Source organism: Hylobates moloch, unplaced genomic scaffold (genome assembly GCF_009828535.3).
Source record: "Hylobates moloch isolate HMO894 unplaced genomic scaffold, HMol_V3 SCAFFOLD_10, whole genome shotgun sequence".
Lineage (NCBI taxonomy): Eukaryota > Metazoa > Chordata > Mammalia > Primates > Hylobatidae > Hylobates > Hylobates moloch.
In genome coordinates, this window is record NW_026652285.1 from 99,412,245 (window position 1) to 99,429,550 (window position 17,306).

Genomic DNA, 17,306 nt, shown 5'->3' on the forward strand with positions numbered 1-17,306 from the left:
GCACCATTGCACTCCAGCCTGGGCAACAAGAGCAAAACTCTGTCAAAAAAAGAATTTCTATGTGGTCTTTAAGACCAGACCTTCATTTGGGGTGTATCCTTTGGGCCCAGATCCTCTCATCACTGGCTTTTGTTTTTGTTTTTGTTTTTGTTTTGAGATGGAGTTTTGCTCTTGTTGCTCAGGCTGGAGTGCAATGGCACAATCTCAGCTCACCGCAACCTCTGCCTCCCGGATTCAAGTGATTCTCCTGCCTCAGCCTCCCAGTTAGCTGGAATTACAGGCATGCGCCACCATGCCTGGCTAATTTTGTATTTTTTTTAGTAGAGACAGGGTTTCTCCGTGTTGGTCATGCTGGTCTCGAACTCCCGATCTCAGGTAATCTGCCCCCTTCGGCCTCCCAAAGTGCTGGGATTACAGGCGTGAGCCACCGCGCCCGGCCTTCATAGGAAGTTTTTATGGGCTGGGTCTGGTAGAGGTGCCCCTCATTTCTACCCATATTTCTTTGGCCAGAGCTGTTATTGTTTGGGATCCAGAAACTGATTTCTCAAGTCCATGAGGCCCTTGGTCTCTAGATTCATTCTGTTTTCGTCTATGTTTGCTTGAAACCCCTCCAATTCTTTCCTGGGATTGTCTCTTCATTGTGAAGAACCTTGCTAAGTTCAGCCAAGAGGAGCCGGTGCTCAACTTCACTCTGATTGTTTCTAGCCACTTTCCCTAGATCTGCAGGCTCGCTGAGTATACGGTCCACCTTCTGAATGACTGCAGGTATAAGTTTTACCAAATATTTTGCTACCATCTAATACAGATTTCTCTTTCCAGCCTCTGAGATCCATTTCCTCACTGGCTGCTGCCTGCCTACTACTTTAGGTTGTTGCTATTGCGGCACCCCACTGCAAGATACCTACTTCTGTATTAGTTCAGGTAAAACGGCAGCTTTAACTGGTAGACTCAAATTCTACCTGATTAACACAACTAAATGTTTACATTTGGCTCACATCATATTCTAGTACAGATGTTTTTTGTGGTGTAGCCTTCCATACAGACGTTCTTCATGGTGTGGCCTTCCATGTGGTCAATCAGAGACCCATGTTTTTCTACCTTGAAGCTCTGCCCTCCTGCAGGTCTCTACAGCCTCTCTGTCCAGCTGGCCACAGGCTAGGAGATCAGGCACATTTCAAAGGATGTGCTGGAAGTGATGCATATCCATCACTTTGGCCTATGTTGTCTTGGCCAGAGCTCAGTCGCATGGCCACACATCCTGCAAGAGGGGCTGGGAAAGGTAGTCCAAGCCCAAGACAAAAGGAGAACAGGTTTTGGCATGCACATAGCAGCGGCTGCTTTATAGGCCAGGACTCTGGACTGAGGGAATAATGGCCAGCAGGGAATAATAATGGCTCTTTAGTAGGGGTGGCAGTGGGCAGCCTGCCCTGGTAGAAGAGGTGCTGTCAGGCATTAGCTAGTATGATTCAAAAGATATACAAATACCTTCATTAATGCAGTAAGCATTTACTGCATGTCCACTATGTGCCAAGCAGTAGGCCAGACACTGGGGCCTTAGGAGGAGAACAAAGCTCCCCTTGGAGCTCTGGGTGAGCCACTCTACTCCTAACCCTTGTGCTGGAGGCCTAGAGGCCAGAGATCCTGGGAAAGGAAGAGGGAAGCGGCTAGGTCTTTTTAACTTGGCTGGTTTGAATGCCTCCTACAATCCAAGAAATGCAGCCCATATAGGTCAGCCTGGTTCCCACTATTAGCAAGCATCCCTCTGCGGTATATTGAATGAAATGTAATATGGGGGAAGGGAGGGCAACACATAGTGGACATTCTCTTTATAGCTCGCTCCCTGGTTGTTTTCATAGGACGCTGTTTTCCTTCTGTGAGGCATCTAAGGAAGGTGGTGGGTCTAGGATATAGGGTTATGTGTTTGTGTCTGGCTGCTGGTAAAGTTAGGGAATTGGCACCGTGTCTCAGAACCCCCTCAGCAGAGCTGATGGCAGCACAGGGAGGACCCAGTGCTCCACATCCTCGCTTTTTTCGTGTTACTGGCTATTCATGTTAGAAGCTGTTGCTGTTGTTGATTTCCTAGTGGGCCTGGCTGAAATTGAAGCGGCGGGTTGAGCTCTGGGCACACAGAGCATTTAGTCAACAGCCATTGGGCATCTGCTCTGTGCCCGATCTCTGTCCAAGTCCACCGGCACTCCTCTCACTGGAGCCGCCAGTGATGCGGGCTTGGCAGCTGATATGTAGGGCGATGGCAGTAGCCTCCAGGAAGGTTTTCAAAATGAGCTAAGAAAATGGGCATAGAGGACATATTTCATACAGATTGGAATAGACCATGGAGGGAAGGTTTTTATTCTTTTTTGGAGATTTTTGGGTAGAAAATCATATCACTAGAAGCAAGAATGTAGCCTGGGTAATATCTGGAACACTCTTTCAAACTGCATGCATTGATGTGTTGCCCATTTTCAGCTAAGACAGGGAGGACTACAAAAGGTTAAATTTCTCATGTAAGATTAATTCAGCCATCTCTGTGAAATGGTGGAAGCAGAATACCATTAGACTCTCTAATCTCATTTCTCTCATGCTGTCTTTCTTGGAGCCTATCAAACAGTGTCCTGGCAGAGAGTCAGTTCTCTGGTTGCTAAACATCAGAGTCAGTCTCTTTCTGCATGTGCCAAGAGGGCTGTAATTTAGAAAATGCAACCTACCTTTTAAGGAAGGATGAAAAGGTATTAAATGCACCTTTCTTTGCATGTTAGATCCCAAATGTTTTGAATATAGTAAACATGTTGTTCCTATATAATTTTATTTTCTATGTTATTGTAGAGTTATTTGCATGACATATTAGAATCAAACTTATTAAAACTTTATATTTTGTGGATCTCATGTGGTTTCATGAGTATTGCTTGAGTGCTAAATATACTAACTAGTAAGATTCGTGCCTTTTGAGTGTGCAACTGTGCTTTCAGGATGAAAACGTAGTAACAATTTTGCCCTTGTTTTAATTACTCTTCAACAACATGTGATTTTTGAAATCTGATTTAAGCCTTTTTGGGGGGTGGGTAGCTGCTGCTATGTAAAAAGCTGAATATACTTGGACATTAGATTTTCTGTTAGTTCTGGTCTTTTTTCATATTGCCACATAAAAATCCTAAATTAAAGGGGGACAGGGGGTGGAGCCTACCAAGATTGTGAAGTTTCTTTCTCTTACTTAAAATATAGCATTAAATAATGCTGGTTATTTTTATGTTGCATATTTGGGACAAAGAGCCTCTCTTAAACGAAAGATAATTGCAAGATCCGGTTCAGCAGCTTTGTCCCTTGCCTCAAGTTTACTGCAGGGCTTCTCTCCTCTCTGGTTATACAGAAATGAAATTATGAACCACCAGTAGCCTTGGAAATTTCAATCGATTCCAAATGACTAAATATTTAATTCAATCATTGCCTATGCTTCCAGGGATGACTCTGGCATTTGCTTTTTATTGAGGGCTCCATGAAAGCCAGGCTCTGCAATGGCTGCTGGGGACTGTGTCTGTTGCAAGGAGGCTCCCCTGCAGTGAGGAGCCGGGGCACTGCAAGTCTATTCCATAGCAGCCCTTTTTGCAAATGGTAGTTGATTTTTGCAGAAGGTTTGTGGCCAGATCGCTATGTATAATACTGATGAAGCATTTTTGTTCCAGCTCTGTCTCGGAAGACCTAGGCTGTAGACGTGGGGATTTCAGTAGGAAACATTATGGATCTGTGGAGCTGGTAAGTTTATGCTGTCTGTTCAGTGGTAGTACATTGATTTAGATTTAGAGACGATCGCCAAGCTCATCAGATCTTTTGTTGTATATTTACTGTTAGACCATGTGGGTACAGTGTAAGGATTGGATTGGAATAAATAACTATACAAAGGCTATGATAATTTGATCATCTTTATCTATTTGTTTTTATTGTTACATACTTTTTAATCTTGTCTTCCAGTTTGTTAAAAATATGTTACGGCTTGCTATTTTTCTCTGTGTATATAATTAAATAAAACAATTTATGAATTAAGAAAGGTGGCATTTGGCTTATATATGATCTTTTTCCTAAAAGTTTATAAATCTAGTTTTCAAGGTTTAAATATTATTGAAATACGTATTCTGATTTTCTGTATGTTTGCTTTCTGGGTGTGTGGTAGGAGTTAGAATATTTATGAGAGCTGTTTTTCCCGTTAAAAGCATATTGGTTGGACTAGATAAATGACTATTATGGATGATCAATATTTGGAATGAAAATATCTACATTTTCCTTAATGAGAGACATTAGTGTTTGTGCTGTGATTTTTAAAAATTGTATGTTTTCATTTTAAAAGAGCCATAATGAGAGCATATAATAGTCTCAATATTTTTTAAAGATAGAATGTGATTTTTTCCAATTACATGAAAATCTGAACAAATTTTCAGAAAAGAAATGTGCTCATAAAATTATATTGATTATTATTTAACACTATTAATGACATCGTCTACTATTTCTATTTATTAAAAATGAGTTGCTTGTATCTATTTGTGTAGTACCCAATTTTCCCCTATTAATATAAGCTGCATCCTTGCAGAGTTTAAGTAGTAGAAAAATTTATACTGGAGTTGCGTACCAGTGGTGTTCTACTTGAACTCAAGCATATATTATGGACTTGACTGTACCTAGCCTGGAGCTGGGTATTCTTGAAAATATAAAATGAGTAAGATATGGTCTTTGTTCTTAAGGAGCTTACTGTCCTCTGGCTGGGAAGATAAGAAACATAAAATATCTGAAGAATGAATTTAGCCACATAAAAGATACCTCAGTTGATTCAGTCAACACCTGTTCTGTCTGTCACTGGTGACACCACGCCACTTAGACCACCACCTCCCCTGAAGGAGCAGGTGCATAGCTATAAGTCAGAGTAGGAATTGGTACTGTGAAAGAGATGCATGTAGAGCACCACGAGGGTTCAGAGGAGGGAGGGATCACCCATTCTGGCCAAGGGTCTCAGAGACACACCATGGAAGACATTGCAGAGAGCTGTGGGATGTGGGTTGGTGGCAGAGAGGATAGACAGTAGGTATGAGCTAACAGTATGATTCCTGGCAATGCCGTGTTCCAAGACAGCAAGCAAATGGTCCTGCCTAGCAAAGAGCTTTGTGATTACAAAGCAAGCAAGCTTTGGAATCAGGTAGGCCTGGGTTCCCATACCAGGTCTATTACTTATCTTTATGACCAGTCAGGTTACTTCTCTGAACCTCAGTAATGCTGAAGAACATGTGCTCTGAAGTCATTCTTGTTTCATCATTCACTAATTGTATGATCTTGGACTTCCTTTGGCATCAGTTTTCTCATCTATAAAATGGGGATATTTCTATTATCTACCTTAGAGGGTTGTTATGAGGATTAAATGAGATCATGTACATAAAGTACTTAGCACATAAGCACAGTTTATGTTAACTAGCTGCAGTCATAAAGACAAAATTCAGTAGCAAAAGTAGAGCCTTGACTGTCAGGTGAACACTTTGGACTTGGCCTAGCAAGTAATATGGAGCTCTTATAAACAGTGACAATACTACTTGGGGGAGATAACAAGAGTGTGAAAGATGGACTCTTTAAAGATGTGGGGAAATCACAGAATATCAGAATGGAAAAGTACTTGAGAGCAGTGGTTCTCAAACTTGAGCAGACATCAGAACTCTCTGGAAGGCTGATTAAAACATAGATTGCTGGGCCCTAGTCCCAGAGTTTCAAATTCAGTAGATCCAAGGTTAACCTACAATTTGCAATTCTAACAAGTTGCCAGATTGATATTGATATTGCTGGTCCCAGATCACACTTTAAGAAGCTCTGCCTTAGAGGATCTCAGCTAGGTTATCAGTTATCCTCAGCCTGATGAGGTATCCAATTGACCAAACATTCTTCAATCCATTTGTTCACATTTTTCCTCTGGGGCCATGACTGTGTGTATGCGTATTTGTAGTTGACTTTTTAGAATATTATAAAATACATTTTAAATATATTTTAAAATTCCATGTATAATCTTACCTTGCAGCAACTGTTTTCATCTCCTTTTGGTACCTTCCAGTCCTTGTAGCTACAAACCTCATTTTTATATTGTTATAATGAAATTATATATTTAATTTAATTTGGCATTCCTCTTTTTCCATTTATACTGTATTTTCTAAATGTCTTCTTATATAGTCTTCAGAGTCATATTTTAATGGGTACATGATAGGCCAACATAGTGATAAATGATTATCTGTGTAAATTTTGTAAAATTAGGTTGTTTCTCATTTTCCCGTATTAAAAATGACGTGTGCTGGTGGTCAGAAAGGTTGGGAAAAGTGAAATGAGCAGAGCTCCGTTCTTGTTATCTGAGGATCTCTTGAAATTCTGACTGCAGTGTTTTAAGAGGAGAGTGATGTTTCCTCTCACTTCTGAATAACAGAGTATTATTAAATTACAAACCATTATGTGTTGTAGGTTTATGAAAAAGTGAGTTTGACTTTTCTTATGCCTGCTGTGATGAAAATTGTTGGGAACCCAATAAGTATTGGGCATCTTGGAACTCAAACTTTCCAGAAAGGCATCTAAGGTTATATAAAATTGAAATTTTAGCATGAACTTCTCCTGACCTTGAACAAGTCACAAGTCTTGTGAAGAATGAAGCTCGGCCATTCATATCAGTAATGAGAGAAGACTTAGGGCTTAGTTCTCTAGGTTTCAATCCTGCATTAGTTTGGTGATGAGAAGATGGAAACTCAGATCTTGACAGACTCGTGGGAGAACTACTTAGCATTCTTTCAACACATATTTACTGAGGGTCATCCGTGTGTCAGGCACTGTGCGAGTCACTGAGAGTGAGGGGAGAAAAGCAAAACCATTTTTCTGCTCTCATGGAGCCTTCGCTTTAGAAACCAGCAGCCTCACACTGTGTCCCCAGGCTGTGTTATATCTGGATCTCAGCTGTTTCCCTGCCTTAACCAGGGATTGTTTCCTTGTGAAGAACAGAGATCTGTTGAGTCTAGGTCAAGTATAAAGCAATTCACTGAAAGGATATGGGTAAATCTCACGGAAGGGAAGTGCAGCTGCACCTCATGTGATGGAAAGCCAGCAAGCCGCTATTTTCTCTTTCTCTCTGGTCCATATGCTTTCTTGTCTTTACATTTCTCTGTGTCTGTATCACTCTTCTCTCTGCAGAACAGCTTCTTCTGATGGCACAGTTGCCTCTCTCCAGCTCATTTTCCCAGCAGCCAGAGTGGTGTTTTCTTTTTTTAGTTTATTTTTTATTGTGGTAAAACAGACAGAACATAAACTTTGCCATTTCGACTATTTTTAAGTGCACAGTTCAGGGAGCGTTAAATACATTCACATTGGTGTACAACCATCACTGCTATACACTTTCAGAATGTTTTCCATCATCCCAAAATGAAACTCTTTATCAATTAAACACTGGATTCCTATTTGGCAGTTCCTCAAAAAGCTAAAAACAGAGCTTCCCAGCCCCAGGTAGCCTCTATTCTACTTTCTGTCTCTATGAATTTGCCTATTCTAAATACCTCCTATAAGTGAAATCATACAATATTTGTCCTTTTGTATCTGGTTTTATTTCTCTTAGCATAATGTTTTCAAGGTTCATCCATGTGATAGTGTGTAGCAGAATTTCATTCCTTTTTATGGCTGAATAATATTCCATTGTATGGATACACCACATTTTGTTTATCCATTTATCTGTTTTGTTTGTTTGTCTGTTTGTGAGACAGGATCTCGCCTTGTCACCCAGGCTGGGGTGCAGTGGCACAGTCATGGCTCACTGCAGCCTTGACCTCCTGGGCTCAAGTAATCCTCCCACCTCAGCCTCCCAAGTAGCTGGTATTACAGATGCATGCCACCACACCTGGCTAATTTTTTTGACTTTTAGTAGAGACAAGGTCTCTCTATGTTGTCCAGGCTGGTCTCGAAATCTTGTCTCAAAATCCTGGGCTCAAGCAGTCGTCCTGCCTTGGCCTCCCAAAGTGCTAGGATTACAGGCATGAGCCACCGCACCCAGCGTGTTTATTGATTCATCTGTTGATGAACACTTGCGTTGTTTCTACATTTTAGCTATTAAAATTAATGCTGCTGTGAACACTGGTGTACAGATACCTGTTGGAGTCCTGCTTTAATTCTTTGGAGTATATTAACTAGGAGTGGAATTGCTGGATCATAAGGTGATTCTGTTTTTAGCTTTTTGAGAAACTGCCAAACTTGTTTCCACTGTGGCTGTACCGTTTTACATTTCCACCAGTAATGCACAAAGTTTCTATTTCTCCACAATCTTGCCAACACCTGTTATATTCCATTTTTAAAATAGTAGTCATTGTAATAGTGTGAAGTGGTATCTCTTTGTGGCTTTGATTTGCATTTCCCTAGTGATTAGTGATGTTGAGCATCTTTTCATGTGCTTATTGGCCATTTGTGTATCTTCTTTGGAGTAATGACTATTCGAATTCTTTGTTCGTTCTTGAATTGGGTTTTTGGGGTTTTTGTTTTGGTTTGGTTTTTGTTTTTTTTTGTTTTTTTTTGAGGGTTTTTTTTTTATGTCAAGTTGTAGGAGTTCTTTTTATATTCTGGTTATTTTCCCTTATCAGATGATTTCCAAATATTTTCTTCCATTCTGTGGCTTATTTACTCTGTTGACAGTGCCTTTAATGCACAAAAGTTTTTAATTTTGATGAAGTCAAATTTATCTATTATTTATTTTGTTGCCTGTGCTTTTGGTGTTATATCCAAAAAATTATTGCTAAATTCAATGTCCAGAAGATTCTCCCATATGTTTTCTTCTAAGGCTTTTATGATTTTAGCTGTCTTTGAGCCATTTTATGTCTTTGAGCCATTTTGAGTTCATTGTTTCTATATGGTGTGAGGTAAGAGTCCAGCTGCATTCTCTTGCATGTGGACATCCAGCTTTCCCAGCACCAGTGGTTGAAAAGACTGTCCTTTCCCTATTGAATGGCCTGGTACCCTTGTCAGAAATCAATTGACTATAGATGTGAGGGTTAGTTTCTGGGCTTCCGTTCTGTTTCATTGGTCCATATGTCGGTCCTTATGACAGAATGATGTTTTAAACCTGTTGACAATACAATGTATTTTCCTTCTTAAAATGTTTCTTCAGCTGTTCATTGTACTTCAAGGCCAGACCATGTACCAAGCCCTACAAGAACCTATGTGATCCTTACCCTGCCTTTCTCTTTCACCATCTTTCATGCTGCTTCCTCACTGTGCCTCAAACGTCTGGCCTTTATCCTGGTCTCTAGAACACACTGAGCTCTTCCCTGTCCCAGGATCCCTGCGCTTACTAGTCATTCTTACTGATGAATTCTTGGGGCTTCTCACGACTGATCTCAGCTTAAATACCATCTTCTCAGAGGGGCCTCCCCTGACCATCCCATCAACATTAGTTCCCTCCTCTGCTATTCTCTAACTCAACATCCTATTTGTTTTCTTAGCAGTGCTTATCACAATCTATATTCATTTCATTTACCACTTACTTACTACTCTGTATTGCTCATTGTTTAATTTCTAGAACCTGGCACAGCACCTGGCACATACCAAGTTCTTATAAATGTTTTTTTATTACTGAATTGATTTCTGGCCCCCCAATCCCCATGGTTTACATGGGTTACAGCTCTGTTGGCCACCGTGGTCTCTTCATTCTTGGATCCTAATTTCAAATTCCAAATAGAATACTATGGATTGTTTCCTCTTTGTTCAGGTATCTATCCCTGATTCAAACACTTGTGCTCAGGGTAGTGGGGTCATAGACTATAAACATGGCTTTTGAGGCCCATGCCCTCAGCAATGCTTGTGGACCAGGGCAGATTTTCTCTGGAGATGATATAGACAAGTCAGTTTCAAAGAAGGGCATGAGCTGAGCTGAAACTCCCAAATGTGTCCATTAACATTCCTTCATATAGCGAGAATTTAAAAGCTCAAACTAAAAGCACTTAGTGAAAATTTCTTCCTCGGCTGATGGACTCCCTTATCTCTGTACTTTTTAAAATACCATAAATAAAGATATAGATTATGAGCTCCCTAAAAATAGGAATAATGTTTATTTGCCACTGTATCTCTAGAACCAAGCACAATGCTTAGCATTAGTTACTTAGTAACAATTGATTGAATGAATGAATGATCCAATTTGGTTGAAATTAGAGAGTGGCCTAACCCATCAAAAATAAATAAAGGAAAGAGAAAACAAGCCTCTTTGATTCCCCCCCTCAGCCAACATACTTAGGCTCATTAGCTGGCAGTGCATTTCATCAAAAGCTATGCCATTTTTCTTCTTGATGAATTGCAAGTCTTGTCTCTCATGGCAGCATTCTAGGCAAGACACAGCTATCACACCATCAACCATTCTTCATCACTTTATATTGAAATCTGTCAGAAAAAGCACAAGATTGTTTGTAGCTTTTATTGATTTTTTTTGGCCTTTAAACCGGATGGCTAGGAAATTGATACAGTATCAGTGATAAATGGTATGAGCACAATACCATTTATTGAGCACCTCTCCCCTCCCCAGCCCAGTTGCTGACTCTCATAAAACCCCATATCTTGATACTTCTGGGTAAGTAATGATCTACTGGTGATTTCAAGTCAAGATAAAACAGGGTAGTATATTGTCCGTTCCTTTTTAAGCTTGTTTCTTAATGACTCAAACCTGCATTTAGATGAGCCGCGTGCATGCTCCCCTGCTATATAGGAAATAAATATATCAGTGCTTCTCTATACAGATAGCATGATTTTGTTGTCATGAACTCAGGGTAGCCTCAAAGGGTATGTGGCTGTACTGTCTCATAACTATCAAAAGAACGGTTGATGATGAACTTGCTTGGCATCTGCAGATTTTAACATTTGAGGTTTTGACTGTTTGAGGACTCTTGGAAGTCTGATGTGTAGTAATTTGTATTTTTGTTCAGGCACAGATTGGAATTATACCTGTGGGACTGTTGTAAAGAAAGATGATGCTTTGCTAATGAGTGATTTAACTGCCTGTCCAGTATCCCTAACACAACTCAGTTTTGTGCTCTACTCAGGGTTAAGTAGGGTTTTTACTTTCAAAGGCATTTTATGGGAGAAATTATATTCTGTCTAGTATTACCGAACTGAGAGATTAGTGAGGGTACCAGCATATTTCCCTCAGGAACATCAAAACATCAAGACTTCAGCGTTGTACAGCTAAAATCATAATTTTCACAGATGTTCTTTAAAATTTATCTGGCTTATATCTGTGTCTCACATAGCAGGCCAACTCTTTTTTTTTTTTTTTTTTTTTTTTTTTTTTGAGGAGTCTCGCTGTGTCCCCCAGGCTGGTGGCTCGATCTTGGCTCACTGCAACCTCTGCCTCCCAGGTTCAAGCGATTCTCCTGCCTCAGCCTCCTGAGTAGCTGGGACTACAGGCGCACACCACCACACCCGGCTAATTTTTGTATTTTTAGTAGAGACAGGTTTCACCATGTTGGCCAGGATGGTCTTGATCTCCTGACCTCGTGATCCACCTGCCTCGGCCTCCCAGTCAACTCTTGTGGATACCTCCAGATACAACGTATATCAGAACATTCACCAACAAGTTAACATGTTTTAAAACTGTGGATGGTGCTTTTTTGATATTTTTACTGCCTCTGTTGGTGATTGGTAGTGCTCACTTTCAAACTTTTTCAGGCCAAAATTATTGTAACCATTTTCTGTGATGTCGAATTTTGAGACTTTAATAATTACTTTTTATACATTAGAATGGAATCAGAAATATTTTATTATGGTTATTATTTTATTATTTTTATTATTAGTTTTAACATTTTATTGAATGCTTACCATGTACCAGTCTCTGTTGAATACTTTAGATGTATTTACTTATTTAATCCCCACAAAAAACCATATGAGGTAGGCATTATTTGACTAGGCCACACACTGTAGATGCTCAGAAGACATTTGTGAATATTAAATGGATTCCCATTTAACTGATGATATCAGAGCAGTCCCACAGCTAGGAAGAAGCAGGAGTGACATTTAAACCCAGGTCTATGTGCCTCCGAGAGCCCCTGCGCTTAATCTCTTCGCCTGCAAGCCCATGCTCTTAAAGCCCTGCTGTGTAAAGAGTGTTTCCTAAGAAAATTAGGTTGATTGTTAGAATAAATACTGCGTCCTTAATCAAAAGCATAAAGTAGCTCTGCTTTAGGTTTCCATTCCAACATATAATTTCAAACTGTTTTTCATCCAAATCTTAACAAAAGCCTTGCTATTAAGAATGTCCATAAGAAGTTATCCAAAGATATGCCCATGCCTTAAATGGTTTAAATTTAATTCCTAGATCAAGCCCAACCATAAGTTAGCTACAAACACTTGGCCTGCCTTTGTTGGCCCCTCTCAGATTTGCTTTTCTTGACTTGTACCATGGCATTATGCCTTTAACCTGCATTGATGGACAGAGTGGAAAGCAGCCAGACAGATCTTGGTGGTGTGTTGCTTGTAGGATGCTGCTAAGAATTTTATGTTCGTCATATACAGAGTCTCATTTAAAAAGACCTATGAGAAAAAATTTTTCTCAGGACCAAAAAGTGTCATGTTTCTCCTGAGAAGCTGGTTTGTTGTTAACCTTATAAGCAGTGGGAATCCTGTAAATGAAAGGGCTTTTCCTCTTTGCATTGGCTCCTAGGAAGCTCAGAACTCCATTTGTGGCTTATCTCTAACAGTCTTAAAGGACTTTATAACATACATCCTCATCTCATTCTCTTGTTTTCAGTTTATTTACCTACACTTGATTTTTCCTTGTTCTGAGTGTGCTCAGTATCTCATTTTATCCTTTAAGTAAGATATATTTAAGTAGGCTGCTTTTAAATCCTTTCTAAAAAATAAGGTAGAGCATAAACATAAAAGTATTTCTGTATCTAGCCCTTAACAGCATAATCCTTCTGTCCTCCGTTGACAGGATTTTGGTTTGTAGAATAACTTTGATGCTTGTCTCCTCCCTACCCTACTTTTTGCTACAGTATGATTTTATGACCTATTTTTCTAGGATCAACAAAACTTGGGGAGAATTAACACCACCTGACCAGCCATTTGGTGACCATCTTGAGCTCCGAGTGCTGTGTTAATGACATGCATAGCTGGGTCACAAACTGTAACAAATCCACCAGCTGAACACATGCTGTAATAAGAATACCAGATAACTTCTCCAAATTTTCCCAGACAAAATCAACCTTGAGAAGAGCCACCTCAGTGATACCAGACATCAGCATGCTCTCTAGTTTCAAAACCAGAGTTACAGGCACCCCACTCCCTCCTTTCTGAGTCCTGGCTTCCTCATGCTCTCCCTAGAGGCCACAGGAGTCTCCCATTCCTGTGCCACTCAAGGCTCTCCTCCTCAGGGCAAGCCTGTCTGCGCCTCTGTGCTGCTCTCCTGCAGCCACCTTGGCTTGGCTCACAATCTCAGGCTCCTCAACCTTATGCTGGTATCCTGGGAGTCTCTGTTCTTTGACTCCAGTAGTCTTCAACTGATGGGATATGGTCCCCTGATGTATATAAAAACACTTCCAAATTTTGATCAATGTATAATAGTTTATTTTTCATATAACCAGAAATACAAACTGTGAACACGCCACTTACCTGGTTAACTCTTCAGCAAAGGAAATTGAGTAGAGCAGTTTTCTACCTTGATTGTGGTTTCATATACTCAGGAGGCAAAATTCACATAAGTCTCTAAACACGCAGACTTTCTTGGTGTCTGTTTGGTAACAGCTGTTGCCGTGCACACCTTACTTGTCCCAGATCATTCTCTGCCCTGCATCATGGCTTGTCATGTGCCTGCCTCAACTTTCAGATAAGCAAGACCAGGCTCAGCAGTATGCATCATCTGTTGTAACAGGAATAAATTTTAAACTTGATTAAAATATATAATGTAATATACCTTTATGTACTGCTCTTAGCAATAGAATATATTTTGTTTTCTCAAAGTTGCTTTTTTTCAGAGCCTATGTTTTCTTCTGAACTTATGCAGGCCTTCCCTCAAAATTGTGGTATTCACGTGCCATGAACATGCACAGAGTTTGAAAACCACTCTTTTACCTCTTTGAGGCTGTTAAAGATGAAGAGGAATTTGGTGTTTTTGCCAACCTTTCCCCACATGGGCTGTGGACTTTAAGAGCTCTTTTTTTAGGCCCTCAGAGAAAAGTCTAGCCTATTTAACTTATTAACTGCCCCTTGGCAGGCAACTTGGAGCAAGTTTCCCTGGGATGCAGGATCCAAGAGAATTTGAGGCTTCATCAAAGTCTCTCTTGGTGCCCTTAAGATGAACCCCTTGTCTTTCAGCTTTCTCCTGTCTCAAGGCAAGTTTCTGTTTTCATAGGGCACATATCCATTCCATGGGTTAGAAGAGCTTTTGGCCCTGTTTGTTAAGGAGGGGAACATCTGTGGGTTCTGAAATTTGCTTCCCTTTTATATCACTAATCAAATTTAGGGAAAGTCATGCAAAAAAATCCAGCGTAGCTTGCCGTGATTGGCTTACCATAAATGGCTGGCTCATGGTGTCACACTGCTACTGTTAGTTGAGCTATAAGTAATATTTTTATATTGAACTATTTTACCCACATAATTAAAGCAGTTACCTTGGGTTCTTTTATGTGTAAGAAAAGGATTGTATGCTTTTTGGCCTCAACTTTTTAATTGGTCTATTGCAGTTATCATTGTGTTGCAGTCTTTTAAAATATAATCTCAAACTGTGCGTGCATAATAGATATGAAGGCTTTTTAATTACTTTGGGAGTACATTTCAGCCATTCTCTAAATTCTCTTTTTGCTCCTTGTAATGGTTCCACAGTTTCCCTTCTTACTTTCTCCTTTTGATGCTTCCCTTGTACTCCACTGAAACTGTTCTTGCCAAGGTCACCAAAGACTTCCTTGCTACCAAATCCAGTTGGCATTCTTCAACTCTGCCTTTTTTTTTTTTTAAACATTTTGAATTGGTTGATTGATTGTATAGATGGAATCTTATTATGTTATCCAGGCTGATCTCAGACTCCTGGCCTCAAGTGATCCTCCCACCTTAGCCTCCCAAGGCAAGACTGGGATTACAGGTCAGTCTTCATCTTACATGACAACTCTGTAGCCCTGTTAAAACTTTCTCCTCTCTTGACGTCTCCATACTATCAGCTTTTCCTCCTGCCTCCCTGCTTCACCTTCTCTGCATTTTTTTTTTTTTTTGATCCCTTCTCTTCTGCCTGGCCCTTAAATGTTGGTGCTCTTCCAGATTGTGCCTCCAGCACTGTTCTTACTATATATGCTCTTTGTGGGTAATCTTTCCCTGTCTTAAAACTGGTGACTCCCAGATCCATATATTGAGTCCAGATTTCTATCCACAGATTTCTATGCATGGGCCCATTTGCCTAAATGCCCACGGGCAATCTCTCCTGGGATGACCCATAGGCAACTAAACTGCAACATGCCCCAAACTGAACTCACCCTGTCTCTCTTGTGCCAAACCACTGAGTGAATGGCACCATCTTCCTTTCAGTTGCTAATTCTAGAAACCAATAAATCACACATAGCCATGTCCCAGTCTCTTACCAAATCCCATTAGTTCTATTATATATTCTCAATGGATTTCATGGCCAGTTGCTCTTTATTCACATCACTGTGTACAGCCAGTGTCAGACAGCCTTTTGAGTGCTTTGTATGTGTAAACTACGTTTCACAATGACCTAATGAGATGGGAGTACTGTTATCGTCGCCATCTTACAGATGAGTTAACTGAGATTCAGAGAGGTAAATTAACTTGTCCAAGGTCAAGTGGTAAGTGTAGGGGGTGTCCCCCAACTCCCATCCACAATAGATTATATTTACTTGAAAGATCCATGATCTTGCTGCTGTTACAGGCTGCTCCAGTGCCCCTCAAACTTGATTATGCGTAAAAATCACTTGAGCAGTTTGTTTAAAACCCATGTTCTGATTTGGCATATCTGGAGTGGACTGAGTAGTGTGCATTTTTTACAAGCTTACATTTTGAAAGTGACTTTTAATTCCTTATGTGTTTCTTATTTAGACTCTTGAAGAAATACAAGTAAGAAAAGAACAGGATGTTTGCTTCTATGTAGTCCTTCTTTTGTGTGACATTGGTATCATTTCCTCTTTCCCTGAGCTGCTGGCACTTTCTCTTGCTCTCCCTGACTTCTCAAAAATTCCATTTAACAAATTCTTGATAAGATTACATCTAGTTTGTCCGTGTCCTCAGATGTAGTTAACCTAATCCTGGGAGCTTTGATTTCCTTAAAGCTGTAAAGAGTACTTTCCCTAATGTACAGCTCTGGCAACATCATCTTTATGCATTCATACAAACAAATTCCTGCTGTAATAACAACAGCAAACCTTCAGCATCTCTTTTTTGCTTATGAGATAAAGTAGGTAGTCTTTAGCTTGACATTCAAGGCTTTCTGCAGTCTTGCTCCAACCTATCGGTGAGGCTTACTTAGCTCATGTGGCCCATCCATGATCCAGCAAACGGGCCTTTACCCACCATTGCCCAGGCCTGAGACTTCCTTATACCTTTTCATCATTCTAGAATGCCCTCTTGAAATATGCCTCTGTTGAGTCTCATTTTTTCCATGCAGCCTTACCTGATTCCCCTATAGGAAAGTCATCTTTCACTATCTAGAACCCCACAATTGTTTGCATTTCTCTATGGTACCTGTCATATTTTACATTGTCATTATTTGTGAGCATTTCTTACCTGTCCTAGTAGGCAGAGATTATGGTGCTTTTCTTATTGTATCCCCAGCAGTACTTGGCTCATTGCCAGACATCCACAAATCAGCTAGAAGATGGGTTTTGCCAAAAATATCTCTAATAAATTCTTTTTCTTAAATTTTTTATATTACTTCATAGTATTTGTGTATGTGCATGTGATGCTGATATACTTTTTAATATATTTTTCTGATTATGAAAGGAATACGTAGTCATTGTAGAAAATTTGAAATATAATGAAAAGCACAGAGAAGAAAATTCATATGTAATCCTACAAATAATCACTATTATGATTTAGTACACATCGATTTAGTAATTGAATTTGTATACAAAATGGGTTTATGTATTTTATTGGGCTTCTTTACTTAAAAACAAAGTATAGTCTTTTTAGGCATAAAGTTGTCTTCCGTAAATGACTTCATTTCCTTATATCCAAATCTCTTTTTTCTTCTTCATGTGTAATTGCGTTGGCTATGACCTCCAAAGCAATCATAAATAGCAATAGTTGCAGGTGTCCTTGTCCTGGAGTTTCAGGTAAGTTTTTTTTTT

At 39.9% G+C, this 17,306-nt stretch overlaps 1 protein-coding gene across 4 annotated transcripts in view; it reads left to right on the forward strand.

Annotated features, from left to right (window-relative positions):
• Positions 1-17,306, forward strand: part of GARNL3 (GTPase activating Rap/RanGAP domain like 3) — a 178,578-nt gene that overhangs the window by 38,151 nt on the left and 123,121 nt on the right. For 3 of the 4 annotated variants that reach the window (XM_032165166.2, XM_032165165.2, XM_058446166.1), the window contains exon 3: positions 3,678-3,747. In XM_032165166.2, the coding sequence (XP_032021057.1) occupies positions 3,678-3,747 (70 nt within the window). Of the gene's footprint in view, positions 1-2,644; positions 2,727-3,677; positions 3,748-17,306 lie in introns of those variants that run through there. The other variant, XM_032165169.2, reaches the window with a different exon arrangement.